Source organism: Carassius carassius, chromosome 47 (assembly GCF_963082965.1).
Source record: "Carassius carassius chromosome 47, fCarCar2.1, whole genome shotgun sequence".
NCBI classification, from domain to species: domain Eukaryota; kingdom Metazoa; phylum Chordata; class Actinopteri; order Cypriniformes; family Cyprinidae; genus Carassius; species Carassius carassius.
In genome coordinates this window covers 9,691,419-9,708,852 of record NC_081801.1, presented here as the reverse complement: position 1 = coordinate 9,708,852, position 17,434 = coordinate 9,691,419, and the positions used below count along the sequence as shown (strand labels likewise).

The 17,434-nt window shown below is 36.8% G+C and overlaps 1 protein-coding gene across 1 annotated transcript in view; it reads right to left on the bottom strand.

Annotated features, from left to right (window-relative positions):
- Positions 1–299: 299 nt before the first annotated feature.
- LOC132130073 (ankycorbin-like) overlaps positions 300–17,434 on the bottom strand; it is a 44,472-nt gene continuing 27,337 nt past the window's right edge. The window contains exons 4-19 of the mRNA XM_059541696.1: positions 16,616–16,704; positions 16,434–16,498; positions 14,975–15,032; positions 14,001–14,071; positions 10,150–10,256; positions 9,361–9,548; positions 8,583–8,608; positions 8,130–8,210; positions 7,871–7,960; positions 6,168–6,301; positions 5,761–5,773; positions 5,612–5,713; positions 3,776–5,317; positions 3,531–3,683; positions 2,230–2,295; positions 300–2,034 (exon numbers count right to left, since the gene is read on the bottom strand). Of these exons, the coding sequence (XP_059397679.1) occupies positions 1,957–2,034; positions 2,230–2,295; positions 3,531–3,683; positions 3,776–5,317; positions 5,612–5,713; positions 5,761–5,773; positions 6,168–6,301; positions 7,871–7,960; positions 8,130–8,210; positions 8,583–8,608; positions 9,361–9,548; positions 10,150–10,256; positions 14,001–14,071; positions 14,975–15,032; positions 16,434–16,498; positions 16,616–16,704 (2,863 nt within the window). The 3' untranslated portion in view covers positions 300–1,956. The remainder of the gene's footprint in view (positions 2,035–2,229; positions 2,296–3,530; positions 3,684–3,775; positions 5,318–5,611; positions 5,714–5,760; positions 5,774–6,167; positions 6,302–7,870; positions 7,961–8,129; positions 8,211–8,582; positions 8,609–9,360; positions 9,549–10,149; positions 10,257–14,000; positions 14,072–14,974; positions 15,033–16,433; positions 16,499–16,615; positions 16,705–17,434) is intronic.

The following is a 17,434-nucleotide window of genomic DNA, read 5'->3' as shown; positions in this document are numbered from 1 at the left end:
TTTGTTAACAGTAGTTGTTAAAAATACAGTTACAATGCATTACAGTTCATGTAACTAATTTAGTAAACTAATGTTAGAACATGAAATCCTATTTTAAAGTGTTACCACAGAACTGTTAGTCATGAGGTCTAAGGGCTTGTTTGCATTCATAGCGAGTTTGTTGATGATTCACCTTGAGCATCAAGGTACAGCTATCCAGCAGATTATAAAATTAAATATAATAACAATAAAAAAAAATCAATGCAGAATCACCATTAGCCATAAAACTGAAGCCAGGGCTGAGCTCTTTCGCCTCTGGGAAGCTGTATTCACATTTTTAGAATACAAATTAAGATTCATTACCAGGAAAGCATTTTAGTGCACAAAATGTTCTTACTTAAGCCTTAAACAATTTGTAATATTTCTACATTATTTGAACTTCGCTACAGTGAAGTACCTCAACTGAACTCACTCCTAATCCCCATTTTATTTCGATTTTTATTTTTAATTTTATTGAAGACAAATAAGAACCAATTCATAAGTATAATAACCAGGCAAAAAATACTTGGCAAACAACATGTTGTCTAACTTAACAAATACATTTGAAACCTCAGTTGACTATGAACTGATCATGACATATGACATTTATAAGAACACAATAACAATATCTGAAAATTCAATAGGGTAGTATGATATTTTTGCATTAAAAATCTTTACTTCAGAGACTTAAATTGGTATCAGATATTTGTTGAATCTTTTCTGATGCAATTGGGGCTATATGATGTATGACAAATGAACTTTTTTAATAATGCAATGGAACCGATCAGAAAAAGCAAATACGGCACACAATAATGTTATTTCTATGTAATGGCCACGCAATACTTCATACAAAAATCTGCTATATTTTGCTCCATACAAACAAGTTTATATCTTATGTTTCCCTTGAATTCATTCAAAAGCTACAAAACTGTCCTAAACCAGGTACCGAGCTAGACCTTAGTTCATGGATAAAATAACATCTACACCATCCTCTACAAGTGAATAGCATGTTTTCAAGTGCTACTATATTTTTTAACACTTGCAAAGCCTAAGGTGGGGTAGTGTGTTTATGCTAACCCTGATGTAGTACATGTACACTGAATGTTTCAAAAAACTACCATCTCATCCTTTCCAAACCTTATTTGTAAAAACCACAACTACACTGAAGTGCTAGGGCTAACTCACTCCTCACAAAAATGATTTAGTGCAGAAACCTGGTTGGACCAAGCATAATGCAAAAGAAATATAGTGCAGTTTGAAATGTTATGGCGTTTAAAATGAGCAGAGGCACATGGACACAACCCGTCAGGTGTCCTAGAAATGGCAGGTAAATGCTGCATCAAAGACCGACAAGTGACTAAAAAAAGTGTATTAGGCACATGGGCATTTTGTCAAAGCACCTACCCTGAAAAAATGGAGAATTCAACGCTTCAGAAAAAGGTCACAATGTCCTAGAACAAACACTGAAACACTTCACTTTTTACAGCATGCAGATACTACAGGTGGCTGCAATTTTGGAAAGTCCACAACTGAAAAAGAAAACTCAGTAAAAGGTGCATTGTAATGGACTTCTATGGAGACAAACGTACACCATGTCAATGCAAACTGATTACCTCACAACAGGTTCAAATACTGATTATATATTTTGACAATGTACAAAAATTTTCAAAAGAGATTACAGAAAATCGTTGACTGTAGATTGTGTTTATTTATCTGGCACTGTGTGAACTGGAGATTGTGAACAGATCAATTGTTTTCGTAAATTACTCAACTTAACTATACTTTTCCAAAATATCAGGGGAAAGCCAATGGTGACTTCAACTGCAGTTCTTCACTACATGTGTCATTTTGATTGATGGATTCTGGACTTTAGTTCTCAGATAAAATCCTTTGATCAAGTTTTTTGGCAGTTCATGAACAACTGTAATACTGGCTCCTTCACTTGGCCTCGGTTGGCATTTTGCACATTACAAGTATCTGCTTCAAAGCCTTTTGCACATCTTCATCCATCTGGCCCTAAAAAGAAAGGTTTGAGAGTTTAAAAGTGCTATTCAGAACTAAGAGAAAAACACAAATAATTTAAGTTAACAGTATATGGATAGGGGAAAATGCAAATTAATAACTTTAACAAAAAATAAAATAAAGAGGGAGATTTTTTAAATGTTGATATGTGCACACAATAATATGAACTGACTGAAAATAAATACAGACCTGGACAGCATAAAGAAGGTGCATCCGGTAAACTGAGACAATTTCATGGTGACGTTTCTTTGATTCCTATTGTGAAAAGAAAGCAGCTACTTTAAATATGTTTGGAAAGCTATTTTGAAAGTATGTATGGGGCATCTGTCATGCACAGCCAATAAACTTATTTCATTTTCTCTGTTGATTACACAATACCGTTGAAATGTTTGGGGACTGTAACATTCTTTTGAAAGAAATTCATACATTTATTCAGCAAGCAAATATTAAAATGATCAAAAGTAACAGAAGACGTATGTTTATTAAACCTTAAAATAATCCTGAAAAAATTGTATCATGGTTTTCAAAGAAAAATATTAAGGAACATGTTTTCAACGTGGATAATAACAATTGACATTAAATATTGTTATAATTTTAGAATATTAGTGTTTTTACTGTATTTTTAAATAAATGAGGCCTTGGTGAGCAGAAAAATCATTACAAAACTGTACCATCCCCAAACTTTTAGTGGCAAACCCTCGTCCAAAAATCCAGTAGGCAACTAACATAAGGTGCGTAGATCCAAAACATACAATAATATAAAGATGAAAGAGATCCGCACTCGCCCAGATTCAGCCAAAAAGGCTTATAACATTTATTGCTCAGAGGTCACAAAAATATGTGCAAAAAAGTGCAAATGTGCAGAACGTTTCCGGGTTTCAACACTTCTTCAGTGTCCTGTCCTATCAAGCGACACCTGCGCTTATTGATACATGTATTACCGTAATCCACCTAATGTCATGAAGATACAAAACACACACACACACACACACACACCAATTGAAAGATAAATCTTTATTCATACCATTTGAATGAAAATTTATCTTTCAATTGTTTTTATAATAATTTAAGGATATATTTGGGGAACCCAAATGAGTACTTTAGTATGATGTCTATTTATTGTATATAAAAACTTTTGTTTAAAACTTTTGTTGGAGTTATGAGATTATTGGTATATATTTGTATGTATATTTCATTTGTTTAGTTATATATGGATTATTTCAGATGATTTACAAATATATTTGGTTATGTTTTGAGATATGTTTTTTGTATCTCGGTGACATTAGGTGGATTACGGTAAGACATGTTTGAATGGGGTTGCTTGGTAGCACATGGCACTGAGGAAGGGTTAATACCCGAAAACGTTCTGCACCTTTGCACTTTTTTGCACATATTTTTGTGACCTCTGAGCACTAAATGTAATGAGCCTTTTTGGCTAAAAAAGGAACAGAAAGTTTCTAATTTATGACAGAACATGGTTTGTAACATACAGCAAGTTGATATTGCAGTTGTTTGATCTGCTGTTGGAGCGAGTCCACCTGCTGGCTTTGCTGTCTCTTAGGGGTGCTAGTGGTGTACGACAGCTGTGAAAGGCTGTTCAGAGCATCCTTTAACTTCATAACTTCCTTTGAAAGCTCATCAATCTGTACATAATAAACCAACATGACACATAAGTTGCTAACATGACACACCAGCATAATTTAGACAGGAATATGAGTGGGAGAATCAAAATCACCTTTTTATTTTTCTTTCGCTCAGATATCACATGGTTTTCCACCTGCTTCTTCAGCTGGATAACAACATCCTGAGCCTCCCTGTACTTGGTATTCAACGCACTGCACTCCTGCTCCCTGAACACTGCCAGCTCCTGCACTACTTCTCTCTCATTCCTGGCATCCTTCACCTCCTGCCAAGCGGCGGTAACATCCAGGGCCATCTCATCCTGTTTCCTAAGCGCATCCTTCAGTAGGTGGTTCAGGTGACTTATCTCACCCTCCAGCCTCTCCCCCATCTGTTCATATTCCATTCGGGATATTGAATCATCTGGAGTTACATCCTTCTCAACTGTTAGTCTGTTCTGCAAAGCATCCACCTGCAAAGTCTTCTGGACGAGCTGCTCTTGAATAGCCTCAACTTCCATCTCCAGTTTATTGATGGCGTTCCCCAAGGATGCCACGACCTGAGTGTGGTCTTCAATGGCTATAGACGACTGAGCCTGGTTTTCGGCGTCTTGTTTAACCTGGGCTATTTCTTTAAGTGCTGCTTGATGCTTTGCCTCAGTGTCCTTTAATACTTTCTGCATGTCCTTCATCTTGAATTCCAGCTCTTGAATTTTCTGATCATGTTCCTCCTTGGTGACACAGACCTCGTCTGCCTTGTCCTTAGGCACTGAAGCTTTGGCCTGCAGCTGGTTGCGGGCAGTGCAAAGCTCGCTTTTGGCATCACTGTATGACTTTGAGAGCTCCAAAAGCCGGCGCTGCAGCCCATCGATAATCTCGCCGAGCTCTGCCTTCATCTCCTCAAAGTCTTTGGCAGCAGCCTCCACCGGTACAGTCCCACGAAGAGCCTCCTGGAGCACCATGATCTCTTCTTGAGACTCCTTGTACTTCTCGATCAACAGCGCCTTCTCCTGACTGATGTTCTCCACCAAAGTGTTGTAGGTGTTCTTCAGTTCTTGATGATCTTCGTCAGATAGACGGTCACTTTTGAGCTGAGCCTGAAGATCCCTGATCAAACAAGCATCTCGCTTTTGCTCCTCCTGCGATATGGCCAACTTTCCCTTCAGTTCTTTGACCTCCTGCTCCAAGCAGCTTTTCAAATACTGAAACTTCTGCACCACATTGTCGTCTTGTGTACTCACAGAACCACCCCTCATCTTTATCTCTTGCAAAGTTTCTTGATATATTTGGATATCTTCACCCATGCTTTTAGACGCAACTTCAGTTTTTTCAAAGTCAGTTTTGAGTCTGTTTTGAAGTTGGCGGTTCTCCATTCTGGACTCTAGAAATTTCGCCTGCTGATTCTCCAGCGCGTCCTGTAGCAGTCTTATTTCTTTATCTGCACTCAGCCTGGTGTCCTCCTCCATCTCAGGTTTGAATGATGAATCGCTGATGTCCAGAACAGACAACTCTGAAAGATCCTCTTCGTCACCAGTATGGATTTGCACGTCGCTGGACAGCTCGAAATCAGCACGGGTGGAGTGGTACGAGGCGTTAGATTCAATGCTGTTCGGACGGGAACCTCCCTGGCCTTCCTCTCCTTGAGGAGCAGGACGTTTCTGCTCAGTGAGAAAAGATAATGACTTGCATTGCACTTTCTTATTTCCAAATGCTATTTACTTAGAAGTGCTGTGTGTAATTTCCACCAACCAAACAAATTTGTACAAATTTCCAAATAGGTTTCCCAGTCTAGCGCTGTTTACACAGACAGTCCTAACACTAACTGTTTGAAAGGCCTAACATGGCGATATTTTCTCCAAAAGAAGTCATCCTACAAAAATTTTATTTTAACTGAAAAAATTAAACGTCATCTATAAGGTAATTTTGAAAATCACAATTTTAAGGTGAGTTACCTTTATTATTTGGGCAAGCTGTTGGTTTTCCAGGGAGAGAGAAGCTATCTTTGCTTGCAGGGTTTCAATCAACGTCAAATCTGCATTCCCAGAGTGATCCGTCTGTTTCAAAAACAGGAGGACAACAAGAGATTATTTTACAACACAACCTTTTTATCGGGCCTTAGACACCAAAAATTCTGCAAACTGAATACCAGCAGGCCACCACAAAATTTCTCTGACATAAGCAGCTGTTTTGAAGAACATCATTACTGAAAAAAAAACAGTGTCTCTGGGCTTTAATGCTTACTCAAGACTCTGCAAGGTCACATAAAAAAGATTCAAAGGTTTGCGTCACTATTTAAAATTCAAACACGATGCGCAATCTTAAACAAAACTCCTCCACAAGTTTGAGGCCAAGACCGATGGTGTGGAAGAAAGGTCTGTTTTCGTGTCCCCTTAAGCAAGGTCCTTCACCTGGCCAGGGCCAGTAAAAATGCAGCTGTTAAAATCGGTTCCAGAGAGCAAAAGTGGCTGATGATCAAAGCAGCTGCCACTGAGTTGAATATTAAAGAACTGTGCAGTACTCGCCTTGAGCTCAGTCTGCTCCACAATCTGCTTCAGATCGTCAATGGTCTCAAGCAGCATGATCTTTTCCTCATGCAATTTTTCGATCTCTTCTTTCAGTACAGCACTTTTCAGCTCCTCCTCCTCAACAAACAGGAAGTGAAGAACACCCAGTTAGTCATGTCATTAAATAATGAACAAATCATAACAACAACATGGCTATGGATTAGCTAAAACATTTTTCACCACTAACTGTGTTTCTAAACCTATGATGCCAACCTAGACTGCATTTGTAGGCCTCAGAGGCATATTCAAATAGTAAGTTTCAATGTTTGGTAGACAGAAACAAATCGTTTCTTTTTTCACTTATATTTACATCACATATAACAATGATTGTAATAATAATTTTAGCTATTTAAAATGCTTTTTTTTTTAAATATACAGTTTTTTTTAATTGTAATTTTTTTTTATTGTAGGGATGCACCGATACCACTTTTTTCCAGTACTCGCCCTATATCGATACTTTTATTTTTGGTACTTGCCGATACAGAGTACCGATACTGATATTTTTATTGCATTTGTAATTTTTTTAAATATTGGGTGCAGAAACCAAAAAGTATGTATAATGTTAGCTGGTTGACTTAATTTATTAAATAGATACAGTCAAACCAAAATTTATTCAGACACCTTCAACATTTCACATTATCACAATTTATTCTCTATAGTTTAGAATATGGTAATAAAATATGACAAGAACTCATATTTAAACTGTCAGAAAAAATTCATCAATGTTAGATAACTTTGATAGAAAGTTATGTAATTGATTACAATCAGCCAAAGATTATTCAGACAGCTATTAGTATGACAGTATTTACACAACTATCAATACTTAGTCATTTTTTTATTTTTATCTGAAACGTGCTGCAATTCATGTATTTGTACTGATGCAGAACGAGAGCGACAGTAGTAACATACTGCCTAGTGCATTACACACAGGCTGCTAGATTCACTTTCGCCAGAAAGGTATGCCTAAGGTTGAAAATAAATGATGTTTATAGTGAATGCCCCTATAAATTGATATAAAATCTTTTTTTACAATTTAGTTTTAATCCAAATGCATGTGCTAAGGGAGTGAACATCAAAGTTCACACAACAGAAGAGTGTGCTCTCTCTCTCTCTCGCTCTTTCCCTCCCTCCCTACCATTAAGTAACTTGTACATTATTTTACTTGTTTTTGACAAATCCAACCGAACTACAAACTTTCCAGTGATGAAATGTTTATTCACTCGACAAGCTTGCGCATCTCCAACGCCGCACACTCAATCCACTCAGTGTGCTTTATCAGCTCAGTACGTCAACTATACAGGCGTTAATACTGAATGTTTAACATTATATTCATTGCATAGATATCCTACGTAGACAACCTTAATCTCTAATAACTCCATTCTGCTGTTTGTTGTTCTGTTGTCTGTGTTTCTTTGTCTAAATATGGCACTTATCAAATGCCATGTGGTATCGGCATTTGGTATCAGGGCATTTTAACGAGTACGAGTACAGGAGCTCAGTATCGGGCCCGATACCGATACCAGTATCAGTGCATCCCTAAAAAATTGCTTTTTTGTAGTTATTTTTACTCAATAATATACTTATTACAGTCAATTTATACTTAAGCACATTTTACTAATAATCCTCAACACTTCTTCACTATTTTACCTTGTAATCAAATCTTTTGGATGAATGACTTTTGCTGGATAAAGGAGATTCAGTTGGAGTAGAATATGGTGGTGAGATGATACCAGCCGACTGAAAAATAAGACAAAGGAAAGCTTTGAAGTGAGGCTAAGCTTAAAGACAGTATGGACACAGAAAAAAACATTTTTAATTTTCAGCTGTACATTCAGAAGAATAAATAACTGCATCTAGGTCTTTTAGAAAGTGCAGAGATCACAGATTCAGCACTATGGGCCTTTACCTGGATTGGGCTAATAGGAGGAGGAGGTGCTTTTCTCTTTTTGGGGGTTGAGCTTCTGTCCTCGTTTAACTTTTGACCCTGCTGAGATTGTGTGCGTGATAGGGAGATTGGTAAAAAGAGGGAGGAAGACGATTTAAAGTGTTTAAGTGGTTAGTGAAATAAACACTATATACTTAGTTTGGAAAAAGATAACTATTATCACTACTGCGTGAGTGCACCAGTGCATATTTCTAACAATGCATTGCCGGAATGTTTGGCAAATGTGAGAAAGGAATATTCAATCAAAAATCCTGGCCTCAGGTTGACACTACTGTCACTATTGAACTAAGCATTCAGTGAAAATGTGAATTTTAAGCACCTACGGAGAACCTTTGTAGGTTCTGTCAATCAGAAAATTAGGAAAACCAAGTCTGAGAAGAAGAAAATTTATGAAATCAAAATTAGCTTGCTTACCTGAGGGGTTCTCGCTGAAATCGTATCTGTTCAAACAAAGATACAGGAGGGGAAAACATGGAATGGAGGTTATGATGGGGAAAACGAAAATGCCCTGGTGCTTACATTATTCATGCTGTCATAATCTTTCCTTTTTTCATTATTTCACAAACACATAAGAAATTGTGCAAAAAAAAAGATTAACTCTCACTCCCTGTATATGTGTGAAGCAAGAGGCATTTTTAAAAATGCCACTAGATGGCAATGTTAAGCCAAAAAGCTCTGTGCAACATGAGGCCACAGAAAGGAAAACATTCAGGATGACAATCCACAAACAAATAATATCAACTTGTTTCTTTTATTTAATACCACTGGGAGAAGAAAAAAAATTATGTTTCAGAATGCAGGCTTTTCTCAGTGTAACCCAGTGAATATTTTACATTGAACTACAACAGGCTTTGGAGAATCGCAGTTGTTCTGATGTGATATTCAGCACAATAGCACCAGCTTGTGCAAAATTGGTTAAACCATAGATTTCACCATAGTTTGTGATGAAATGTTACCGATATTGTTGGTCAGTTTAGAGTGGTTTTTAAAGAAGAGCGACACATTATACATAGTGTCCATGCTACACAAAACAACATGCTAGTAATAGTAATATCAACAGCAATAACACCATGTCAAATTACAAGCAGCTCTTCAAAACAATGACCAATGGTATTATAATCATAATTTGGAATGTGAGCTTTACAACAAAGCTGTGTTAATTGGCATTACTTTGGCATTCACATGAGTTTACCTGACTCAGACTGGTGTCTGTGAAGGGTCATGTTGAGAACGGTTTGGACATCGCTGCTATCTGACAGCTTGGCGTAATAGAGCACATCGTGGCCCAATGAGTCCACCATTTGCAGGTCAGCTCCCCTTTGCACTAGCAGCTCGACAGCGGCCGGACAGCTGCTCTCACTGGCCAACATCACCGCGGTTCTGCACGGATAACAGCACGTCACTTACACTAATGTGTTTAAAATTTTGCTGTCAGAAATTACAACTTTTGTTCAGCAAGGATGTGTTACTGTTATGCAACTATTTTGTCAAACTTTCTGAAAGAAACACACCATGGTCTTTACAAAAATAAATTCATAAAAAAAAAAACCACCAAATCATTGGAATAATTTCTGAAGGATCAAAGACTGGTGAAATGGCTGCTTAAAATCCAGCTTAGGCATTACTAATTCACTGTAAAAAAAAAAAATAATAAAAAAAATAAAATACATATATATATATATATATATATATATATATATATACACATTGTAATAATATTCCACAATATGGTGAGCACAAAAGACTTGTTAAAAAAAAAACCCTTTAAAAAATCTGACAGCAAAGGTTTGAATGTTAGTGTACCGTATCTTCTGCCATAAAATGGATTACGCTACTGTGCTGCAGTTTTGTCACACGGTTCGCATCCCAATTTAGTTTATTCAGCTCAATTGACACTTTATGATAGAAGGATATAATGTTTGAACTGAAAAACTTTTGTTATCCGCAGTCTTAAGATTATGACTGATCACCAGAACCATACCTGCCATCTTTGTCTCTAGCATTGATATTAGCACCCCAGTCCAATAAACTCTGGCAGACCTCTGCGTGTGCATGCCTAGCTGACAAAAGCAAGGGTGTGAAGCCATCCTAAATGGAAAAAAAAAGAGCTTTGAGTCAACATTATTTTTCATGTTTTGCATGTTAAGAGGCTACATTATCGTAATAGACAGTACATTAGACAGAACTGCCATTAAACAGCGAGACATTTATCATCAAATAGCTTTGGACAGCTAGTATCAACAGAAGTATTCTCAGATAAAACAACAACAAAAAAGAGGTTGTGCATTCAAAACATTGTGAGCTATAAGGTCATGTTTTAAAATTCTGCTGACATTAAGCTATATTTGAATAATTTATAAAGAAAAACGAGTATAATTATTTTTTTCTTCAGAAAGCAAGAGGTTCATATCTAGACTTTCTATTTAAGCTCACAACATGGTGCAGTTTTTCCCCAAGACGTGTGAGGAAACACACACAACCATTTCTTCATAAGCCCTTTAAGCTTGTGCGTGTTTGAGGTGAACCAAAACGATTTAAAGTCCTCTTTAGATGCTATTCATTCAGTGTCTTAACTGGCAAATGCATAGTCACTGCAGTCCAGGGGATGGTTTAAGCTCGTATGACGTTAAGCAGAGAAATGTAATGATTTGGTACAATCCTATGCGCTGGCTGGTTTGTATACTGGCATGTATTGAAGAGTCAAAACAAGATTACATTTAACAAGCTAACATTTAAGACATCTGGAAGGTCAGCACTCAGCCCAACAGGTCAGGGAATGATATAATTACAATTTAAACTAACAGGAACATTTGGGCACCCAATTATTGGGTGATAAAACACAAAATAATTACCCATTTTGCATCTACTACACATCAAGGTGTTTTTTAAGTCAATTTTTTTTTTTTTTTTTTTTTTTCATTCTAGGAGAGACCTTTAAGTCACATAGTTATGTTTGTGAAAACATAACTGTTCAACTTTTTTTCACAAGGCCTTCAAGTTGAGAACAAGCATTTCTATCCACACAGCAAACCACATCAATCCCATTTAGTTTATAACTGCATCAGTACTGAATGCAGCAATTAGAATAATTGTATCAGAAATGATTGGTTTGTTTACATAATGAGGAATCAATCCCATAAAAACATTTTATAAGGTGTTGCCATGTTATTGTGCTAAAAGAAAATGTGCAAATGCGCGAAGTATAAAAATTGAGGCATGATATCTTAAACTGTTGCAATCATATTAACTTAAACTCTTAAAAAAAGTATATATATATCAACTATTTTTTAATTTTTCGGATCATCAGTCATTCGAGTTAATCAGTAAACATTGGTTACAGACAAGAGATTTACTGTAAATTTCAACAAGCTGATTATTCACTGAAAACTCCCACAGATCATGTTTTCAGGCCTTTTTAAGTCTTATTTTGACGTAACAAAGTGGTTATATCTGTGAGTCATTTACTTGCATTTTAACATTTTTACATTTTGTGTTCTATGGAAGAAATAATGTCACAATGCGAGTTCGCAGTGACATGAGTAACAGAAAATGATGAAAGAATTATAATTTTTGGGTGAATCATCCCACTAAAATACAGCATTTTTTTTCAGTGTAAATTAGATATCTAAGCATACTATAGGGTAGAGGGTGTAAGCATCCTATTTGCCGGAAGGGAAAATAAGAGAAAGTAGTGGCTTTTGGCTTTTGCAAAATTATATGTGAGTCAATGTTTTCAATCCAATTTCCATCTGGAAGGCAAATTCCTAGATGAGTTTTAATTGTAAAAGGAACATTTCAGTGGACTTGTCCATTGCTAACAGCCTAGTCTTTGAAAATAAGGCCCAGTCTCTTCTGAGCAGGCATCACAGGACCATTATTGAGCTTGAGCCCAGAATGCTGTTGCAACATTAGTTGAGCTACATTTATTAATTTAGCAGTGAAAGTAGGTATTTCCGTGTGTTCAAAGCAATGGGCTGAGTGGGCGAGAATCATCAGTAATGTGCCAAGCTTGCCTAAAAGGATGACGACAGTTGATAATCAGTGATCGAAAGCAGAAGCAGCTTCTGATGCACATCTACTCTGAAACTCTCTCTCTCTCTCATTCTCATTTCTGTCAACTGAAGCCCTTCAGACACTGTTGTCTAAATGAGAGAGCCACAGCTTGAGGGTTCGTTGCCTCCCACATCGACATTCCATTTCTGAGTATTTTACAGTTTGAGAAGAGAAAAATGGTTCATTTCACTGGAGTTGATGACATTATGACAAATGAGATTAGAGAATAGTTGATAATGTCTAATAGAACACAAATGCTGTTAATCTAGCAGACAAGCACTGTGGTTAAAGTCATAGTTCAGCCAAATATCAATAACTTAAAATTTTGCTTAACATTTGCTCACCCAGAGGCCATCTAAAAGGTAAATGAGTTTGTTCCTTCATTTGAACAGATTTGGAGAAATCTATTATTATACCAGTCGTGTGGATTACTTGTGCATTATTGTGATGTTTTTATCAGCTGTTCGGACTTTCATTCTAATGGCACCCATTCACTGCAGGGGATCCATTAATGAGCAAGTATAATGCTAAATGCAATTATAAAATAAATGCATATAATGCCAAATTTCTCCCAATTTGGTCTGATGAAGAAACACACTAATCTACATCTTGGATGGCCTGATGGTGTGTAAATTAAAATTTTTAGCGAACTATTCCTTTAAAGTTTAGTTTATGAAAAAGTTATGATTTTGATGCACGTAAGAGGCTTGGGACTTTTTTTATGCAAAATGCATGAATATATCGTGCATTATGTTCTGCTACATGCAAAAACGGATTAAAAAACCCTTGACTTTATAGGAAGTTATGCTTCTGTTTTCTAGATAACAAAGTGGCTCATTATAAACCATTCACATCACAAGCCATCTTTCATTACCATACATTTTAGTGAGGATGACATCATAAAGGTTGTTTAGCTGTTGCCTCTTTCTTCCCTGAAAGAATATAGATACCTGAAGCATTATTAGCATGAAATATTTCTCTGGAGTTGCATCAGGGTCATTCATCCTTCCCTGCAGTCAGTCTAATCTCTAGGATAAAAGCGCTTTGAGTCTTAACAGTAAACACTACTAATAAAGGATAACTGTGAATAATTGTGGATTTATTTCTCAATTAAAAGACACTGCAGGGAAAGCTCCGACCAACCAATGATGAATGCTGAATAATTTGTATACTTCTTATAGATGCCCAGATAAAGCAGGTGCATATTAATGAATTCCTGACACAGAGAAGTAAATAAGGTCGCACTGATGGGCAACAGATTTGAGCTTTAGTACTGTGGTCGTTTCACTTTACAAGAAACTTTTTAACAAATCAATGATATAAAAAGCTTGGATGTACCAGACTGCCAATATTTTACTTCTGTTGTCTAAAGTTCCAAAGTCTTTCAATTACTTAAAAAAAAAATATGGTATACAAATTCTTTGTAGTACTAATCAGTGCTCTTGTCATTACCCAAACAGAAGCCATTTAAAAGCAGTACTGTGAGTCTCTCAGAGGAATAAAAGAAAACACATTGTAGAAGAAAAAGTAAAAGTAAAAGACAAGAGGAGAGCCAAAGCAATTTCCCAGGAACAGGGACCTTAAGTGTGCCATGGGGATTTTAATCAATGCAGCTGAACACTGATTCAAACCCACAGAGAACAGGGTCTTTGAGGAGTTGTGTTTCACAATGCACATATCTGAGGTAGACCACAGGCAGTTCTGAGATGCAGCAAAACGCATGCAGAGAAAGACAGGAAAGACATTTTCTCAGCAGTTCAGATAGCATAAGACACATACCGAGTCCTTAAGATTGACATGACACTTGTGCTCGCACAGAAGCTGAACTATCACAGTGTCTCCGCTGGCAGCTACAGGAAAAAAAGAAAAAAAGATAATCAGAAGCAGTTCTTTATCCCCACAGAGACACAAACAAGTGTTTAACAGCTTGCCAACAAACTTCTGTAAGAGTAATTACACTTCAAACTTTCCCACAGAGACTGAAACCAGGCTCATAGTGTGTGACAGCACTTATTCCAATTATTAACACCCCTCTAAAAATTATGCCATGTCCCATTTCTCAACCAAACACAATCATTATTATCATGTGGCGGATGGGCATAAATGCATCCTCCCATCAGCAGAAGGATTTATCTGCTTTGTAGTCTGTATGAAACCATGTTTTGCTTCTTGTTTTTCCTCTGCAGGATAATGAGATCCTACCAGCAGATTTTTGACCTCAGGGTGGCTGAAATCTTCACGCTCTTCATGGCCTATCCCACCCTAGTTCAATCCCTAACAGCTGGCAAAAGGCTCAATTATCAGCAAACAAGCTGTCAGGTTCCCACCTCCCACACCACATTTTTTAAAGAGTGAAATGGGTTTGCTAGGGAGCAATTTTCTGAACGAATAGACTCTCCACAAATAAAAACATGATTTTTTTGGGGGGGTGGGGGAGGCTCTCTTTGTCTGGCAATTTGGTGCAAACCACCTACAATAAAATTGTGTGCTCGAAAGTGGCAGCGGTGAAGTCGTGGGGTTAACGTTTGGAAATGCACATTTACGCCAAGATGAAACTGAGCAATCAATCCTCAAAGGGGTTCATTAAACCAAAATAATGAAATAAAACGAGACATACTGAAGATGAAGCCTGCTGCTTGTTTTTGAACGGCTCCTTTATGTTTGTTTTTATTTTAAGTTGAAAAGTGTTTAAGCAATTATTACTATTCGATAAAATTAAACCATTCGATAAAACACGAAAGGTTGCACCTCACCTGCGTGATGGAGAGCTGTCCTCCCGGAGCTGTCCGCCGCATCCACCACACACTTGGCCTGTAGAAGGAAGCACATTAAATTACTGCATCAAACACATCCTCTAAAACAACCATGACATGTTTTTTTCCCAAGAGGAACTGTTGGACACCAATTACACCTTTCAATCAAAACAGCTACACTTTTCACTGCAGTTTTTGATTGGTGTGATTTAATGATGTGCACTCCTATTAAACCATTAACAGCATGTCAGGCGAGTGTTCATGGATGAACAGGCACGAGGCATTTATTTGACAGGCATTATCAAAGTAGAAGTGTAATATATTTAATCTAAATGCGGCAGCCATTCAGACCTAAAATTGTAGCTAAGGGGAACGTCTTATTAAATGAGATTAAAGACAAAGTAATTAAGCCTCTAGTCCATACTGCTACTACTGCATAAACAAGATTCCATATGCCCTCAATGACTTGTCTAGTATGCCCAGATAAACTGCCAAAGCTTAATTTAACTAGTATGGAGCCCAATGATTTATTTATTTATTTATTTTATTTTTTTGCCATTAGAAATTATTTATCTACTCTATGGAAAAAATATTAAAGAAAGCATTCGAGAATTACCGAATTACTACTGTCAGGCCCTTTCATTAGTGCAGTAGTAAGTCTTGTTTCACAGGATCTCCAGGGGAAAAACTGGAGTTCTTTTTGACAGCAGTGTCGAAAACCTAAAATTTTTCACTTAATGTTTGATGGTTAACACTGGCAAAAAGAATAATCTACACTACCATGGGTTCTGTTCTAATTGTTTTTGAAAGAAATCATTGATGTTCACCTGCACAATCACTGTTCACACAAAATATTTTTTTTTTAATTATTTTCAAATTATTTCAAAATTGAGAAAGTATTTGGATATTTTCTGGATTTTGTGAAATGATATTCAAACGTGTTAAAGTGTGTTTCACCATGTCCAAATACTTTTGGAGGGAGACTTAAGTACTACTGTGTGAATACAGCTTCTACTGCAGTGTTAAACTGCTAATATCGATGCCTCTTTTAATCTATACTGGCAAAACCAATACTGGTACCCATTAGTGCACAGAGCTGACCGGCTGTGGATATTTCAGATCTGTGCAGCTCTTTTATAATCACATGGAACAGGGAATGAGTTGTCCATGATGATAAAAGAGATGCTACATAATGTAACTGGCGCTTCGCCAGACCGAGCAGAGTCTTCGAACATGCCATGCTGCCCACACACATCCAAACATGCAACACTCTCCAAGCTCACAGAGGGAGGCCCTGGGATTTGCTAGTTAATGAAACTGAAAAAAATGTGCTTCCTTTGTTTAGCTGGCACACACTGCATGGCAACAGACATGGCTGTTGTTCCCATTATCATTCGCTCCATCTGTGTGCGAACATTGAACTCTCAGTCTATGATTCACAATCAATCAAAAACTTTACCTGAAGCAACTTTTTGGCACACTCTGGATGGTTGTTTTTGGCAGCAAGGTGCAAAGCAGTAAACCCTGATATGAAGAGGAGAAAACAACGCTTGTTATTTACATTTTATTCATGATGTGTTACTGATGTAATATAAAAGTAATGCAATAAAAAAAAAACATGTTAATCTAGTTGTAACCAACCTGAAGCGTCTTGCAGAGAAACATCAGCCCCGTGAGCCAGGATGACACCAAGGCACTCAGCTTGACCTCGTGTGGCTGCCACATGCAGACTGAAAAAAGAGGGGGGAGGGGGGTTTGAACACTTAATTTTAGTTGCACATTAGCCATGTCTCTCACATTTGGTCAGTTTTTACACCATGTACAACTTCTCTATAACCTACATGCAGTAAATAGAGGGCTCTTTGATTTCAGAGGTAGGTCAAAGACATGCTCTACATATATGCTTGTCCTAGGGCAATTGTAAAGCATTCTAGAGTGAATGAGTGACATTAGATCAATCCTTTTCATTCTGTGTAGTAGTAAATCAAGCACAAAGCAGCAATTAACAATGTTGTCAACATATAGTAAGAGCTTTTAAAACTTTAAAAGGAGGCTGCATTTATTTGAGATGTGACATCTAAAAATAGCACAATTTTAAATATATATATATATATATATATATATATATATATATATATATATATATATATATATATATATATATATTTAAAAAATGTAATGTATTCCTGTGATGACAAAGCTGAATTTTTAGCTGCCATTACTCAAGTATTCAGTGTCATGTACAAACACTTGTGCTGCCTAATATTTTTGTGAAAACCATGATTTTATTTTTTTTTCAGGATGCTTAGATGAATAAAAAGTAAAAAAAAAAACAGCATTTATTTGAACAGGAAAACCTTTGTAACATAATGAATGTCTTTACTCTCAATGTTAAATTTTATGCATCCTTGCTCAAGGAAAGAACACATTTCTTTCAGAAAACAGGGACTAAAATTTTGA